The 18,701-nt window shown below is 35.9% G+C and overlaps 1 protein-coding gene across 9 annotated transcripts in view; it reads right to left on the bottom strand.

Annotated features, from left to right (window-relative positions):
• The window catches only part of SUCO (SUN domain containing ossification factor), a 75,157-nt gene that overhangs the window by 42,830 nt on the left and 13,626 nt on the right, over window positions 1–18,701 (bottom strand). For 5 of the 9 annotated variants that reach the window (XR_004272812.1, XM_032291377.1, XM_032291374.1 and 2 more), the window contains exons 2-6: window positions 14,714–14,828; window positions 12,884–12,994; window positions 9,872–10,026; window positions 8,472–8,609; window positions 8,097–8,250 (exon numbers count right to left, since the gene is read on the bottom strand). Coding sequence is in view for 7 of the 9 variants with exons in the window: in XM_032291377.1 (XP_032147268.1) it covers window positions 8,097–8,250; window positions 8,472–8,609; window positions 9,872–10,026; window positions 12,884–12,994; window positions 14,714–14,828 (673 nt within the window). In the remaining 2 variants the exon portion in view is untranslated. The remainder of the gene's footprint in view (window positions 1–8,096; window positions 8,251–8,471; window positions 8,610–9,871; window positions 10,027–12,883; window positions 12,995–14,713; window positions 14,829–18,701) is intronic. The other 4 variants (XM_032291378.1, XM_032291375.1, XM_032291373.1 and 1 more) reach the window with 1 other exon arrangement.

The raw sequence follows: 18,701 nt of genomic DNA on the forward strand, positions 1-18,701 counted from the left end.
TCCTGGGCTAAGCCCCAATTTGGAAGCTTCCCTGTCCTGAATCATCTGGTGACCACAAAGGGAGGAAGAAAGCAGAGATGGCAGTGATTGGAGGAGAGGCAAGATGATGCAACAGTAGAGATGGAGAGCAGCTAATTGGCAAGAGACAACGGGAGATGGCAGTCAGAGAAACAGCAAGAAAACAGCAAGGGACAACAAGGGACAGCAGTTAGCAAACAGTGAGAGATGGCAGTGGATGAGCAGAGAGGTAAACTAAGCAGAGCTGTAATACCTGAGCTCTAACACTAATCAAAGGCTCTTCTGAGAGCCATTATTTTCCCTGGCAGACAGCACAGCTGAGCAGATGAGCAAGTAGCCATGGTACTACTGCTCTGACAGGCAGCCCAGGGGCTGCCCCTCTCACTGCAGCAGCTGAGCCCACCCAAGCTGAGGGAACCCGGAGAGACCTTTGCCCAAGTCCCACATTGAAGATCAGTCACATTTTGGCTTCTGCGGATGGGTGTGTACCCTCTACCACCCTCCATAATATCAAGTAAGCTAGGGAATAGAAGCATTTGGCTAAGTGGTCATTTAAAAGTCTCCCAACATTAGAGTGCCCTGAAACACACCCTTACCACTTCTTCCACTCGTCCTTTCCCTCTATTTTATGACTCCACCAGTCATTCCATTTTCAATCCTGATATGTGTGCAGTCTTACTGTTTACTTTTAACTTTCTGTTAACTGTGTGTGGGCAACTGTTTGAGGTGGGACACGTGGTTGAGAGAGGTTCCCCCAGTGTGTTGACTCTGGGACACCAAAGTCACATTCTGTGACCTCAACTTGGTAGTGAGTCACTGTTGGCTGCACCCTGGGTGCCCCAGGGTTTTTGGCATTGGTGAGGGGCCCCTCATTGGGTGAAAAGCAGGCACTCTGGGTTTTCGGCACTGGTATTATAGACTGAACTCCAGATACTCTGGGGTTTTTGGCACTGACATTCCCTTTAGGACTGTGGCTTATAGACCCTCTCACTTGGGGAATATTAATCTTGCCCTTTTCTGTCCTAAAGTTAGAAGTATTATTTTCCTAATAGCCAGTTGCAAGCCCCTTCTTGGGAGCTGTCTTATAACTGCTTTGCTTATAACTGCCCCTCTTTGTCAAAGGAACTGGAAGTTCACAGGCTCCTGACCTCAAATAGACAGCCACCTACAGCAGCAGACAAGTAGCTACCTATTTTCTCTGTGTCTCCACTACCAGGTAGGTACTCCAGCAAGTCAGGGCCTCTGAAGCCTCCCCTTCAGTAACCCCTTCCTTGGTAAATTACTTATGTTCATAGGCTTTAAAATGGCATGAGAATAGAATAGAATAGAATAGAATAGAATAGAATAGAATAGAATAGAATCTTAAATATTGAGCTTATTGTATGGTATAAAATCTAAAAATGATAGAATAGTTCTCATCTATAAAATTCCAATGTCTGGTAGGCAGTTCAGGATTTCTTGCTTCCTAGGTTTACATAAAATGTGCTAAAGAAATGTATTTTTTTGCTGGGAAATTTTTTTTGTTTAATTTGGAAGTTATTAAAAGGGAAATTCAAAATGTGAGGGAACCAGAAAGTAGAGAAGAGAGACATAAAGAATGTTATGAATAGAAAATGTTTTCTTTTCCCTTTGTTTTGCAAAGAATAAAAGAATAATCTTATATGAGGGAGAAATCTTACATTTCAAAGTAAAATGTCTGGTTATTTAAGAAAGAGGTAGTATAGGACAACATTATTAGTCCACTCTCACACTGCCAACTACCTAAGATTGGGTAATTTATGAAAAATGAGGTTTAACTGACTCACAGTTTGGCAGGCTGTACAGGAAGCATGGTTGAGGAGGCCTTAGGAAACTTACAATCATGGTGGAAGGGTGAAGGGAAAGCAAACACCTTCATGGTGGTGCAGGAGGAAGAGAGTGAAGGGGTGAAGTGCAACACACTTTTAAACAACCAGATCATGTGAGAACTCATTCATTACCAAGGCCTTAAGCAACTCCACCAATGTAGTTCCACAGGGTAGAGCCCCCGTGGCTGCTTTCATGAGCTGCTGTTGAGTGCCTGCAACTTTTCCAGGTACAAGGTGCAAGCTGTTTCTGGAGGATGATGGCCCTCTTCTCACAGCTCCATTAGGCAGTGCCCCAAGGGGACTCGGGGGGTTGTGAGTTCCCACCCCATATTTCCTCTCTACACTGCCCTAATAGAGGTTGTCCATGAGGGCTCCATCCCTGCAGCAGACTTCTGTCTGGACATCCAGACATTGCCACACATCCTCTGAAATTTAGGCAGAAGTTCCCAAACCTCAACTCTTGCCCTTTGTGCACCGACAGGCCCAATACCACACGAAAGCTGTGAAGGCTTGGTACTCGCACTCTTTGAAGCAATGGTCTGATCTGTACCTGGGCCCCTTACAACCATGGCTGAAGCTGGAGCAGCTGGGAGCAGGGCACTATGTCCCGAGGCTGCACACAGCAGCAGGACCATGGGACTGGTCATACAACCGTTTTTCCCTCTTAGGCCTCCTAGCCTGTGATGGAAGGGGTTGCCATGAAGGTCTCTGAAATGACCTAAAGGCATATCCCCCATTTTCTTGGCTATTAACATTTGGCTCCTCTTTACTTATGCAAATTTCTGCAGCCTTGAATCTCTCCCCAGAAAATGGGTTTTTCTTTTCTACCACATGGTCAGGCTGCAAATTTTCTAAACTTTTATGCTCTGCTTCACTTCTAAATATAAGTTCCAGTTTTTGGCCATTTCTTTGTTTATGCAAATGAGCACAGGCTTTTAGAAGTAGCCAGGCCACAACTTGAATGCTTTGCTGCTTAGAAATTTCTGCCAGATACCCTAAATCATCTCTCTCAAGTTCAAAGTTCCACAGATCCCTAAAGCAGAGGCACAATGCCACCAGTCTCTTTGCTAAATCACAGTAAGAGTCACCTCTGCTCAAATCCCCAATGAGTTTTTCATCTTCATCTGAAACCACCTCAGCCTGAACTTCACTGTCAATATCACTATCGGTATTCTGGTCAAAACCATTCAACAAGTCTCTACAAAGTTCCAAACTCTGTTATCTTCCTGTCTTCTTCTGAACCCTCCAAACTGTCCACATCTGCCCACTACCCAGTTTCAAAGTTGCTTCCACATTTTCAAGTATCTTTATAACAATGCCTCACTTCTCTGGTACCAATTTTCCATATTAGTCAATTCTCAAACTGCTATAAAGAACTCTTGAGACTTGGTAATTTATGAAGAAAAGAGGTTTAATTTTTAATTGACTCACAGTTCCTCAGGCTGTATGGGAAGGAGGCCTCAGGAAACTTACAATCACAGCAGAAGGACAAAGGGGAAGCAAGTACCTTCTTTACATGGCAGTGCAGGAGGAAGAGAGTGAAAGGGGAAGGACTACACACTTTTAAACCACATCTTGTGAGAAGTCACTCACTAGCACAAGAACAGCAAGGGGAAATTCTGCCACCACGATTCAATCACCTTCCATTAGGCCCCTCCTCTAACATGTGGAGATTACAATTCAACATGAGATTTGGGTGTGGACACAGAGCTAAACCATCAGACAAGTCAGAAAATTTAAGCATATTATAGAGGGTCTGTGTTATGTCATGATAAGGTTCATAAAGGAGACTTTATAAAAGAAATTTTGTGTATGATTAAACTTGTTATAATCAAAGGAAATTGTTTACAATACACTTTCTAAACAACGGCCTACATGTTAAAACCCAATTTTCTTAAAGTGTTAATTTGCTAAATTACCAAAAATTTTGCTTTATAATCCTGTAATCTATTTCTTTTGAAAGCTTCTCAGATTCATGTAACTCCTTTAGCTTTTCTGTCAGCTCCTGTGAGTTTTTTCCTACAAGTATGACTGCTGCTGTGGCCTGATGCTAAAATGTTTAGTCTTAGAGGTCTGCAGGAGCAGTGTTTTCTCCCAGTATAGCTTAATTCTATGCTGTTGCTTTTTCTTGATGAGTCACCTATTTTGGCTTTTGGTTTTGACTCTTATATTGCTTAGAAATGTTTAGGGGGCTGGTAGGTACCTGCCCAAATCTATTCCCTTGGCCAGGAAGGGAGCAAGTGTTCAGTTTGTTGGGGGGCTATGGATTTTTATTTTTGTCTTGTATTCCCCTTTTTGTCAGAAGGTGCTGGATGCAATGTTAATGCCTAAGATTTTAATTTCTCCTGTGCCAATGCTGAGGTGGTATGCCGCCTGCCCCAGGTCCACTGGGTCCCTCAGTCGGACCCCTGTGGCCTGGGAACTTATAGTCAGGGGACTTGTAGCCAGTAGATGTTGTGGGCCAGACAAGAGTGGAGGTGGGTGAGTACTCATTGGTCCTTGAACCCTTTTGAACAAAATATTGTAATACTTCTTTTTGATTGCTTTAGCCAACCTCATAGGAAACATCTCTCTTGTCCTTATCTGGGTGCAGAGCCCATAGGCCATGCTAAGGCCCAATTGGACACCATGTTGTCACCATTAATCTTGTTTGCTCTCCCAATTGCCCTGATCCGACGTGGGTAGAAACAGAACGCTACACTAAATATTTCAACAATTATAGCATTAGGGAACCACCTTCATGGTTGCTGGATTTGTCATCAACATCCCCAGGATAAAATTTCAATCTTCTGGCTTATCCAGAAAATCTCACAACTGTCCCTACAGATCTCCTAACTAACCATAGCAATCCTAAAATACCCAAATCCCTACTTGTTAAGTGGAACAAACTGTCCCCCACTGAATGAATTCCACCTGAACCTCCCCACCATTACCTGGACCTAGGAAGTTGGATATGTATCTCATCTCTCCAGTGTACTCATGATCCTACTTTTTGCACCCACTGTTGTGTTAATGACTCAAAAGCAGAAGTTTCCCTGCATTGCTCTGAATCCAACTCTGAGGTAAATGGGATTCCATGTGTAAGCAGGGAGACATATATGGTGGCTTCTCCAGGATTAGAATATACAGGGGAAAACAAACAAAGAATAAAGATCACACCCCACAGGGTCTCTGTCTGTGCCCCAATTCAACTCATTTTTCTTTGTGGCCATGAATGGGAAGAAGTCACACCCCATAACCACTCCTGACTCTCCAGATAGTCATCAGTTTTTTAATTCTAAATAGTTAAAAGTTACCATTTGCTCTTTTAGGAGTAGCTTTCCCTCGTGTATCAAAACTTGGAACTCAGGTGAATGTACGTTAGCCACTCTTGCCCCTTCAGGGATCACAGTCATAAGAGCCAAATAACACCAGAAGCAAATGAGCAATAGGATTAATTCTAGCAGGAATCAGGGCAGCATTACCCTGAGGTCACTTTGCTTATCACAAGTGAACCTTAAACAACTTGACTAAAACGGTAGGACCCTTAGTCACCAACACAGGTCATGCACTAAAGAGAACTCAAGAGTCCCTAGACTCTTTGCCAAATGTATTTCTCAGAAACAGATTAGCAGTGGACTGTTTACTAGCTGAACAAGGTAGAGTATGTACAGTTATTAATAATACCTGCTGCACACATATTAACAACTCCAGACAAGTTGAGATTAACATCCAAAAAAATCTATGAGTAAACTACCGTTACAGATATAACCAGGGCACTTACTGCAACTATATTTGGTCAACTACCAAAAGTGCCTTCACAAGTCTCAACTGGTTTTTACATATCTCTTCCAGGACCTTTGAAGGCTGTCTTGTTACTAATTTTTGGTCCTTGCTTGTTTAACCTCTTAGTAAAGTTTGTCTTAGATTACAAAAGTTCCAGGTAAAGACAATGTTAGCACAAAGCTTCCAACTCATCCTGTCTCTGGGACCCTACTAGGTATACAGATTTTCACTTCTCTGGTGCTAGACACCTAGTAAACTCAGCAGGAAGCAGTTACAGACGATGGATCTCTGCCCTTGTATAGCCTTCTTAAGATTAAGAAGGAATATCTAATCTCTGAAGGAGGAATGAAATAGGGAGGTGGGATTCAATTCTGCAGGCAGGTCTTGGTTATCAGATCAAATTGAGGGTTAGCTAAACCAGGTCCCAGACAGAAGCACATTTCCATAAGCCAAGCCCACCAATGTGCTATGTCTGTTTACCACTGCCACAGCAACATGTGGAGGTTGCCACCTCTTTCTACGGCAATACCCGAAAGTTACCACCCCTTCCCATAACCATAACCTGAGAACCCGGAATTTACCACCTTTTTCCTAGAAATTTCTGCATAAACCAACCTTAATTTGCATATAATTAAAAGCATGTATAAGCATGACTACAGAACTGCCTATGAGCTGCTATTCTGGGCACAATGCCTATGGGGTAGCCCTACTTTGTAAAGAGCAATACCTCTGCTCCTGCTGCTATACACTGCCACTTGAATTAAAGTTGCTGTTTAACACCACTGGCTTGCCCTTGAATTCTTTCCTGGGTGAAGCCAAGAACCCTTCTGAGCTAAGCCCTAATTTTGGGGCTTGCCTGTCCGGCATCAGATAATTGAGAAAATAAACAAGAAACATACACTTATAAAAATTTATCTAGCTGAGATACTAACAACATAAAGCTCAAATATAAAAACTGCAACAAAAAGAGCATACATTTACCCTCTGAGGCCCAGCCAAAGAAATCACTATATCTTACTGGCAACAAATAAGAGAATACAATAAAAATCACTTTGTAATACATTGTCTATAAACAATACAACAAAATCATCTCTCTATATAAGCTTGACAAACAGGGTCTCACAGATCCTTGAAATAAAGGCTGGCACAAGGATCCACCTGCACCAGAAAGCAAATTCTCTCCCACTCAGATGGGGCAGAGTTATTCTGAAGTGAATACTACACAAAACTATTGGCTATTACTCATAATGTGCTCATTATCTGCCATGATTTTTCTGGGATACTATTTAGAAAGTAATTAATACAGTTAATTAAATTCTACTCTTTTGCCTATTAGCATAGACTCACAAACAGTTTAAGTCTCTTAGGTAATAGCTGCAGTCTGCTAAGTTAAGGAGAACAAGCAAATCTAGGACAAAGCTAGCTGCCATGCTTGAATTTTATATTTGACACTATTATAAATACCTTCGAAGGAAATATGTTTTAATGTTTATCTAATTTTATTCATGGATGTGATATTTGACAATTAAACTTTAACATATGCATGATTTTGTATCATTGAGAAAAGTAGTTCCTTTAATATGTTAGACTATGAAATGCTGAGCTCCTACATTTATAAGCATCATCATCAAAAGAGTTGATCCCATGATAGTGAAAGTCTCCAGAATGAAGTTTAGTCTAACTGAAGATTCACTGAAAATATGTGGAAAGCAGGGAACAAAAGACCCCCAAATTAAAAAGGAACAAATATGGATGTGGTAGTCAGCACACTGAACTACTCTTGGACCTTATTTATTTTTGTTTTTGTTAAGTTTATGGAATATACTTCATCTCTGTAACTTAGTTAATGCTTACCTGAGGAAAGCTTAAATTGCTGTGTTGATACTACTTCAAGAAATTCTACACTACATGAAGCCAAGGTATTACTCAGAAGGAGAAAAGAAACTAAAATTGTTTCACTCTGATAAGCCTTGTCTTAATTATAAGAATCGCACCTCTAAAATATAAGGTGGTCTGGTTGTATTTTGCACACAAATAATGAAAGGTAAAATGTTCCATTAAAATAATTCTGATTGAAGAACCTAAGTTTAACCTTGTATTATTAACTTATATTCTGAAGATAATTGGATGTAATTAGTCATACCTTCTTCTAGATAGCTTTATATGAAGCTGATTAAATCAGGACTTTATGTATCTAGTATCAAACAGCTGATGGTGGCACAAAATCATTTAATAATATATAACCAAAGACAGTTCACACTTGAAACAACTTTATGTAATAAACACTACATTGGAAATAGAATCACTTGCTCCAAGGGAGCACAGTTCATGTCAGTTCCACATGTTATTGTCTACTTAATCTTCCTGATTTTATGACAAATACAGTTAGCAAATTACTAAAAGCTTAGCTAATAACTAAAATGCACTACATAAAGAAGTAGGAGATAGTGCAAGTTATATACCTACCTCATTTTTTAAATTATCTGAAGCATTCAATCCAGATTTTGGATCACCACCACCCTGTTCACTTGCTGAAACTTTTGATTCAAATTCTGAGTTTGTTATCTTTCCTTTGCCATGTGAAGATGACACATTTTCTATATGCTGGCCAACAAGACTGCTTAAAACCAAAAGATATATTAAATAAATAGATTTTACTGGATAACAAATTCTATACAATCTAAATTCTTATAACACATGTACAAAGTAAACCAAGGAAGAAACACAAAGAGATCAGCTTTCTGTCAATCAAAGTGGAATTTAACATACACCAAAGTCCATTCAAACAGGACACTGCTGTTACTGTAGAATCATAAGAAGGACAAAACTGCTTGTACCCACCTGTCAGGTGGATTGACAAAGGAAGGTTGTTCAATTGGAGCATTTGCATCAAGGGCCTCACCAACATCACAATCAGTTTCAGATTGCTCGGTTTCACTTGGTTTGGCTATAGCAATAGTACCAGATTTTTCTATTTCACTAAAAAAAGAAACAAGAAGTATATCTGGTAACTTGAGGTAATATAAATTAAAAATACTATTAGTGATTTCTAAAATATAATGTAAACCAAAGAAATAAAATTTTATATCATGTAAAGTCAATTGCTGACTTGATCTGTTATTGTCCTCAGCTTCTAAATAACTACTTACCAAATATTAAAACAAAATATTAGAGGTTAATGTTTGGTCTTATAAAAAATAAGATTTTTAAATTTATATCTGCTACTATATTAATTCTACCAACACTAAAGTTGTTACTCCTGGCATCCATCAAAAATCATTATCTCAAGACTTTCACTAAACTTTTAAGGTGTTCTTAGATTTCATTTTTAAAATATAAACCTTAATATTTTTCCTTGCCTCACCTCCATTTCATTAACCAGTCATGTTTAACATAATGGAAGAACAGGAGTCACTGTTCAGACATATAGTATCTAGCATTAAATCCTTTCAGAATGATTTAAATTTAAAAGTTGAAATACCATCATTATTTCTCAACATGTCTTACGTTCCCTGGCCCTTATTGAGACAAGCTCCTAAATGGTAACCATAACATCTTATGCAACTCCTTCAACCCAGGCCCTTACATTCTTGAGAAGCAAGTGTGGTATTAACTGACACATTTATCCTATGTATCAGTTGTTATTCTACATACTTTATTTATATTAACTCATTTGATAAAGGAAATGCTTAGTGTAGTACTAAGAGAAGGACATTCTGTTTTGTTCTTTTGACTACTGCAGGAAGGTACTAGGAGAAGTACATAACAAATTTTCGAAATTAAGGATAACTTAAACCTAAATACTCTGAATATTTACTATCAAGTTTGAAAAAGGTAGCTATTCACACAAAGACATAAACATAAATGAAATGGTAGTGATACTTAATGGAAATGAGTAACGTGACATTGAAGTTTTTGATTATTGTAGGGAAGATAATTCAAATAAGCAGTACATTTTCTAAGTAACACCTTACTTTCACTATATGGAGATTTCACATGTGGGATCTATCAACTTCACTGAGTTAGTTAACTAAATAAATAAACTTGTTATAAAATCATTACATTCAAAACACACAAAGGCATGCACACACATGCAAACAAAATACAAGCATTGTAATTTAGGTCTACTATATAGCCTAAACTTCAAACTTGAATATCAAGCTACTTTATCTTTTAAAGAAATTTTTCTATCACTAAGGAGATTCTTCTTGGGTTTGTTTTTGTTTTTTGTCATGACTTACTCAAGCTTTGAGATTGGAGTGATTTCTGAGGTAGATGAGCTGGAAATATTTTCAACAGTTTCACTGTCCACAACTACACTGGAAGAATCTTCATGCAAATCAATTGTAGGGAGTGTCTCCACCACAGGTGGACTTAACTTTTTTGACTCCGTATTCTGTTTAAACAAAAAGTCAGCTAAATTAAATGTTGAGATTAATACATCATCTCTTCAGCAGAATAGGCATTTATGGAAAGTATTTCTGAAAACTGACAATATAAAAAATGTTCACTAAAAAAGTACTTTTATAAAAATCCTTTCTTCCAATATTACCACCCTAAGGAATATATTTCATATGAAAACACAGGCCCTACGCACTTTTCATGGCATTTCATAAACTATACAAAGAACTTTCTCCCTTCCTATTTCCTACTTTGTAACAGGACCCACAAAGATTTCTCTCTTCTCTAATTAATGCATGCTAGTAGCAACAAAGAAACCCTACGGATATGTACAAAACAGTACAACACATAGTTCTTGACCCTGAGCAGTTTGGTTTATCAATAAGCAATAACATATGTTCAAGTAACACCACGAAGCAATATATGATTCTTGCTGCTCCTTCAGTCTTGAATGCCCTGGGCCTTTAAGTCTCCAAAACAATGTGAAACCTACCTCACACCTGTTCATATTTGAAAACTTCTATCAGCACCTTCTCTTCCAAGACCAACCCTAAACAGAATTAACTACTCCCTTTCCTCTATGCCTCCACTGTTCTCTGTACAGTTTTATCACTGCATCTGTAACACCTCAATTGCCATTATTCATGTCTCCCTCTCTTCTTCTACCATACTATAAATTCGTTGAGTAAGAACTATGTCCTCTTGATCTTCATATTCCCAGTGTCTAGCACAGTACCCAGCACACAGGTGTTTAAATGCTCAATAAATGAATATCAGGTGAGAGGTACTCATGCTCAGCTCAAGAAAAAAGAAGCTAAGGACTATTATGAACTAGAAGAGCTAGGTCTGGGCTGGGTACAGTGGCTCATATCTGTAATTCCAGCACTTCAGGAGGCCAAGGCAGGTGGATCACGAGGTCAGGAGTTTGAGACCAGCCTGGCCAACATAGGGAAACTGTGTCTCTATTAATAATACAAAAATTAGTTGGGCATGGTGGCACGCACCTGTAGTCTCAGCTACCTGGGAGGGCTGAGGCAGGAGAATTGCCTGAACCAGGAAAGTGGAGGTTGTAGTGAACTGAGATTGCACCACCACACTCCAGCCTGGGCAACAAAGTGAGACTCCATTTAAAAAAAAAAAAAAAGAAGAGCTAGGCCTTAAAGAAAAGGAGGGCCAGTATAACAGCAGGAAAAAAAACCTCAAGGCATGCAGTCCGGAGAATATAAAGTAGATCACCTGGGGAATTATTTACTCTGAGAAATTCACAAAAAATTACAAATAGTCACCTGTACATTTATGATGGAGGACTTGAGAAAAGTAATACTGTCTTATTATCAAGCACTATATTACTATATGAGCATGTATTCAAAACTTAAAAATTAATGAGATACTTTACATGCTTTTTTTTTTTCCTGAGATGGAGTCTTGCTCTGTCGCACAGGCTAAAGTGCGGTGGCGTGATCTCAGCTCACTGCAACCGCCACTTCCCAGGTTCAAGTGATTCTCCTGCCTTAGCCTCCAGAGTAGCTGGGACTACAGGTGCTCACCACCATGCCCAGCTAGTTTTGTATTTTTGGTAAAGACAAGATTTCACCATGTTGGCCGGCATGGTCTTGATCTCCTGACCTAATGATCCACCCGCCTCAGCCTCCCAAAGTGCTGGGATTACAGGTGTTAGCAACTGCGCCCGACCTACATACCATTTTTTAATTAAGTCTTCAAAATCCGATGTGTATTTTACACTTACAGTAAATTTCAATTTGGATTAGCCATATTTTTTCAAGTGCTTAATGGTTACATGTGGATAGTGGCTACTATAATGAACAATATTAGTATATAAGATATGGTAATCACTCAAAAGTATTTGAACACAACTATATCATAATAAAAATTTTATGAATAATGGTAGGACTGTCCAGGATAGTCACACAATTGTAAGGGCTACAGGTATCACTTTTCTCTTATTCCTATGCATAAACCCTTGACAAATGTCTTCCAGAATCCAGTAAAATGAAACTAACCATATCGCTTTAGATAACTCATTAAGTTATAAAATAGCCCCGGCTCCTGCAAAAAGTGCAAGGTTAAAAAATAAAAAGTGAAAAAAAAAAATTAGCTAAGCTTGTATTTTTTAAAAAAGAAAGAATTCTCCTTCATTCTAAGTTGAAATTTGTATTTTTTTCTAATATTTGAGATTTCCATTTTTCCTTAGTCCTCTGCCTCCAGATCAAATATTTCCAATTCCTTCACTCATTACTGATATTAAACGGTTTCCAGATACCTCAGCATTCTGATCAGTTTATGGTATATATATATCCTAGTTTTTAGTAATTTTCAAAATTCTGGTGCACAAAATAAAACAATAGTCAGAATGTAACATGAGAGAAAGGGAAAAAACATATTTTAATCAATTATCTATTCATACCCACAATAAGTGGAAATTTTGGTACCAAAATACTCTGTGCTCTACACAAAAATATTTCCTTTTGTTCCAAGTGATTCAGGTCAGAAAAAAATTTCCTAACATCCCAAAATCTGAAGAGACAAGATACACCATAATAAACCAAAACAGAACCTAAGAAGAAATGCAGATTTATACTCAAACTTTTACTACCAAGAGACTAGTCACATTTATTGTTATAACTGTAATTTTACATTTTCTCAAAAGTAGTACTATTAACAGGTAAGTAATCTTAAGTCCAGTTACAGAGTACTTCAAAGTGAAAAAACTAACAAAGTAGTTCAAAGTGAAAAAACGAACAATACACAATATGGTGACCAAACAGTGGTTTTCAATCTTGTGAAGTAGTTTGAAAGGGCATATTATTAAAAATCAAAGCAACATAGCTTACTTGTACATCCATAATAGAGTCATCTTTTGATTTATATTCTTCCGGAGAAATGGGTAAATTTGAACCTGATTTTCCCAATACTTCAGCATTAATAGGTCCCTCTCTTTCATCCTGTATAGCAACAACAACAAAAAAGACTACCTGATAAAACCATTTCACAAAACAGTTATAAGGCAATACGAAGACCATTTCTTTATATACTTTAAAACCAAAAAGCCAACTTGTGTACATCTGCCTCTAATTAATTTCATTTGTTTTCAGGGGTATTGTCTATTTCCTGGAATCCCCTCCTTGCCACAACACTTAAAATGTGCAATACATCAGTTCAAGAACTTCATTTTTTAATAAACATTTTAGTCTTACCATCTAGCACTGTTTTAAGCACCTAGTAAAATTTCAGTAAGTTATATCTGACAAATGAAGGTACATAAAGCTCTTTCTTTCATCTTTTTTGACATACATTCAAGTTAGAATTTCTAATACTTTTATGCTTTCTAGAATGTAACTTTCATAAAAGTTCAAATTCAATCTTTGTTTCCCTAAGCCTATCTAGCTCATATTAGGTATCTAAATGTTTGGGGAAAGAATATACTTCCCCCTTAATGCTTTGCTTAAATTCATTATTATGATATTTGTTTTCAAAACGCTTCATCGAAAAAGTGATTAAATCAAAATCTTATAGCCTGTGGGTGAAAATATAAAATTATAGTGTTTTTGGAGATATGTGGCAAGTCTTCAAAATTTTAAATGCTCCATCCCAGAAATATTTTCAACATAACTTAAATTTAGATAATCTACTCTAAATATGCCAAAATACCTCTCAAGTATGTAACTGTAAATATGTGTTGATACACACACATGTGCACAATAAGGCAGGGAACAAAATGCTTAAGTTTGTCAATAAAGAAACAATTGATAAATAATAATATGTCCATACAACAAAATTAAAGTGCAGCTGTTCAGAATATATCAATATGAAAAGGTGATATATGAGGTATCACTGGAGGAGAAGGAGGGTGTCAATTTATAATATATTTATATGACATTTTCATGGAAATAAAAATATTAATATGTGAGCATATATACAGGTATATTTATATCCACAGAACAAGGTCCAAACATTTTCACAAGAAAGAGTAAACTGTTGTTCCTTTGGGAAGAGGAATGAGACATAAATAATGAATACTTTCTATTCAACATAAATTACTTCAGTAATTTTAAATAAATACATTGACGTTAAATACATGATTTAATCTTTTTGATGAGGCATTTTGAAAGCAAATGTCATAAAAATGAATTTTAAATAAATACACTGAAGTTCAAGGCAAAAGCCAAATCAAGTCAATACTCACCATTTATCATTTAAAATGGTAAAATAGTACGTATTTTAAGGTCATGAGGTTTTTTGGAGTCTTTATATTTATTGCACCTAATTATATAAAACAAACCACAAAGCCACTGACTGCAGATTCTCCCTGGAATACTCATTTCTAATAGTTTCTAATTTGCAAGATTGGGGTTTCTTTAAAAACTGTAAGTATTATAGATCATTAAAAACAAATCACTTCTTTTTAGCTCTCTGAACATGCACTACCTTATGCTATAGGACTAAAGATGTTACAAAATTCCAAATACAAGCAACAAGAATAAACATATAAAAATCTCTGGGCCATCATAATTTAAGAATTATTCAAGTAATAGCAAAGAAAAATACAAATCTCTACCAAAACGTATGGCATAGTATTTTTGAAATTACTTTTATTCTGAATGTTTTCACACATTCTCAGAAAGCTGTCACACAAATTATAATGTTAACTTTATTTAAGGCACCTTTTTCTGGAATTGTACATCTTCATTTTGTAGTGCACAGTTGTCATCTTGAGAGTAATATGATGAAGCTGAAGCTGAAGAACTCTCTTTACAACATACACGCCAGCTGGGAAGCCTGTAAAACACCCACCACCACCACCAACAACAACAAACAAATAAAGAAAAAGAAAGAAGAAAAGTTGTTAAGTCAACATATTTCTATATGGTCTAGAATTTGAGGCAATAAACAGTTCCTATTCTAATGGCTTTTAACAATTTAATGATGAAAATCAATACGCAGAAGAAAAACATAAACATGATTATCAGCATTCTCAGACAGACATTATGAATTCCATAAAACTACAAGAGGAAAGTCTTCACCAGAAGCAGTATCTGATAATTATCACAGAAGGAACAGAGAAAGCTGTCAAACAGCTAGCCTCCTCAGAAAGTACCAGCTATTATAAATTCTAACTAATATTTAAGAACAGATAATCCTAACATTACCTCGACTGTTTAAAAGCATAGAACCTTCCAAACTATTTTTGCATAGAGAACCTAACAGTGATATCAAAAATTAACAGAAATAGCACACACATAAATGAATACTAGTGGTTGATAATACTTATGAAATAACACGCAAAACTTATCAACAAAACAATAAAAAACAAAGTCTCTAGAAACATATCAAAGGAGAAATATACCACAGTTACTACATAGCAGAGCTCAGCTCTGACATTCAAAACCGATTCAGTATAATAAAATCTACTGATTTGCTATGCAAAAATGTCAAGAAAATATATCTTATGATTATATCCATAGCCAGTGAAAAATATCTGATAAATGTATACATCCATCAACGTTTTAAGAATCAGTAACAAAACGAAATAACTATATATTTAACATGGAAAATACATATATGATACATAAAACTAAAAGTCAATATTATACTTAGAAAACTTAAAAGTACAACTATATACATCTGAAATACAATATCCATTATCATTAGTATTACAAAACATGAGGATAAAAGAGGCATAAAAATGGAAAAGAAGACAGTAAAATTATCTGTAGTTCCAAATAATGAGTTTATCTACATTAATTGCAGATGAGTTTACATAATTGGAAAATTCGAAAGAATCATCTATTAAAAGAAATCCTAGATATAAAAATTATATTCCCAAGTATAAAATTAAGAAGGAAATCAACAGACTCTCTCAAACCATAACAAGTACCCATTTACAATAGAAACAAAGAAGTGCCCAGATAGAAATTTGGCAAGAAATCTTCTATTAAGTAGAACTGTTTGAAATTGCCAATATTTGACAATCCTTTTACTTGGAAAAAATGTCAATTTCACAATTCGAAATAATATACAAGGGTAGTTTGAAAACCACATACTGAGGTGGTAAAACGGGAGACTTTTTATACAAAAAGTAAGTCAAAAATAGTCAAGAATATTCTGATATGAGGGGACTAGGTTTATATGAAACTACAATAATTACAGCAATATGCTACTGAGATAAGAGAGGCAAAGGAAATCTCTAGGGTGGCTAGAAAGGGAAATCCCAGGAAGATAGCTGTAAACAAGGAATAGAGGGCAACCGGTCTAGGTTAGTTTATCAGAAGCATCCAAATAATACTAGAGGAAATAAAATGCCTACCTAGATTTAAAAGACTTTGGGGATTCTATCTCTTCTTGAACCTACTGCTTTAATTTTAGAAATTGTATTTCTATATTTTTTTCCTTGAAGGAACGTTTTCAACTTGAATGTATGGTGACAAGTTTTTATTGTTGTGGCAACCTATATAATCTTTAATACTTCTACGCATCCTGCCATTTTAAAGGTATATGTTACAATTATGTATTTCAAAAAATAATGGTTAATACTTAAGTGTTAGGGTAAAAGAGAAATCAATTCTTTCTTACCAAAGAACAGGAGAGGAACTCAGGAAAATTTTTCTAGATATAGCAATCGAAGAGCCAAGGAAGACTTCATCAAGCAAGCGGAAAACATTCTTTCATTGCCAAGGGAGATTTTATTACGGGAGAAAGCATTCTTTAATGTGAAAGTGACTGAAAAAAACACCTTCTTAAAATGATAACCAAGGCTTGGAATGACAGCTTTTTATACCTGCCTAGCACAGAATTACTGAACAAATATCTTCAACAATTGTTTTTATCATACTATCAAACAAATCTAGCAAAATAATGCAATAATGAATTCCAGGGAGACACATTAATGTGCAACAAAGAATAAGCTAATATGCAAATGAGCCAAGCCTAATAATTGCATAGAAGGAGTCTGCAATTATTAGGCTTGGCTAATAAAACTAAACTGGAGTCTGTCACTTTCAAATGAGTTGTTTTTCTCTGAGTTTTAATGAAGTAACTTCACAAGCATGTAACATTACCCAGTAAGTACCAATCGTTATGCTAGGAAACATCAGGCGTAATTTTCAACTCATTAAAAATTTGAGTAAGTAAATATAGTTTTAAGAAAACATGAAAAAAACAAAGTAGCCATTTTAATTAACATAGAAATCAAACAAGATGGAAAACATTATGTTACTAAGACAGTGATTTATTATCTATGAGTAAAAAGAAGTAAGAATTACAAATATGTATGCAACTAACAATGGAGAATATATACTACAACCACTGGGAAAGCTACTGGTGGAAAGAGAATAATCAAAATTTATGATGGCCTATTTTAAATTACCTCACAAAATAACAGATTAAGTGGACAAAATGATATTTATATTCCATGTAAGAAATACGCTCGATCAAAGATATGGAATTTTATACCAAATACAAATTAAAACATTCTTCTCAAGGACATATGGAATATTTCCCAAATACTGATCATAAACTAAAGCCTCAAAAGAAGCTTCATATTCCAAAAACTCAAGATCTAATAACCATGCTGCAACAAAATCTGAAACAGAAAGACAGCTAACAATATCCCAAGCTGGAAGCAAGAAATATGTAGCAAAATAATCCTTAGGTTAAAGAGGAAACAACATTATGAAATAATCAGCAGAAGACTACCAATCAAAATTGGTGGTATGTAGATAGACAACAGCAGGAAAATTATGCTTCTGAATACATTAACACAAATGCTGAAAGCAAAAGAGCTAACATTGAACTCAAAAAGACAAAAGACAGTACAAATGCAAAGAAACAACGAAGGATATATGGACAGACATTGCTAAAATAGAGAACAAAAAACAGCAAAGAAAGTTAAGAAAATCAAAAGTTGGTTCTTTGAAGAAAGTTATTAGACAAACTTCTGGCAAAATCAATCAAGGGAATACAGTGATGGAAATTAACAAAATACGGAATAAAAAAATAAAATAACCACAAAGAAAACAGATTTTTTTAAATTATAAAATATTATAAACTATGTATGCCAGTATATTTGAAAACAGGAGAAATGGATACATTTCTTAAAAAAAAAAAAAACAGCAAAACTGGCACAAGGAATGGAAAAAACTGAAATAGACTGAAGACAAACAAACTTGAATGGATCTATCAACTTTTCACACACAGGAGAAAATCCAAGCTCAGTTTTTAAAGTTTTTATTTGGAAATAATTTCAAATTTCAGAAGAGTGGGCAGCATAGCACACAGAAAAAAAATCTACAAATGCCTTAGCTGTATCAACCCATTATTAATATTTTACTTAATTTGTTCCATTATTTGTCATTTGCTCATGCTCACTCATCCTCCCTCTTTCTCTCTATTCCCTCTCTCCCCATAATTTACCTCTAAAATACTTTGATATCTATTTCCACAGAATAGGGATATTCTCTTGCATAACTACAATATAGCTATCAACTTCAGTAAATGTTACATTGACACAAAAATTTACTGTCCACATTGCAATTTTGTCAATCCAATAATGTCTTCTATAGAATTCCTCCTTTCTCCAGTACAGAATTAAATCTGTGATCATGTACTGCATTTGTTATGTCTATTCAGCATTTTTTTTTTTTTTTTTTTTAA

Source organism: Sapajus apella, unplaced genomic scaffold (genome assembly GCF_009761245.1).
Source record: "Sapajus apella isolate SASKATOON/1434 unplaced genomic scaffold, GSC_monkey_1.0 scaffold25, whole genome shotgun sequence".
Lineage (NCBI taxonomy): Eukaryota > Metazoa > Chordata > Mammalia > Primates > Cebidae > Sapajus > Sapajus apella.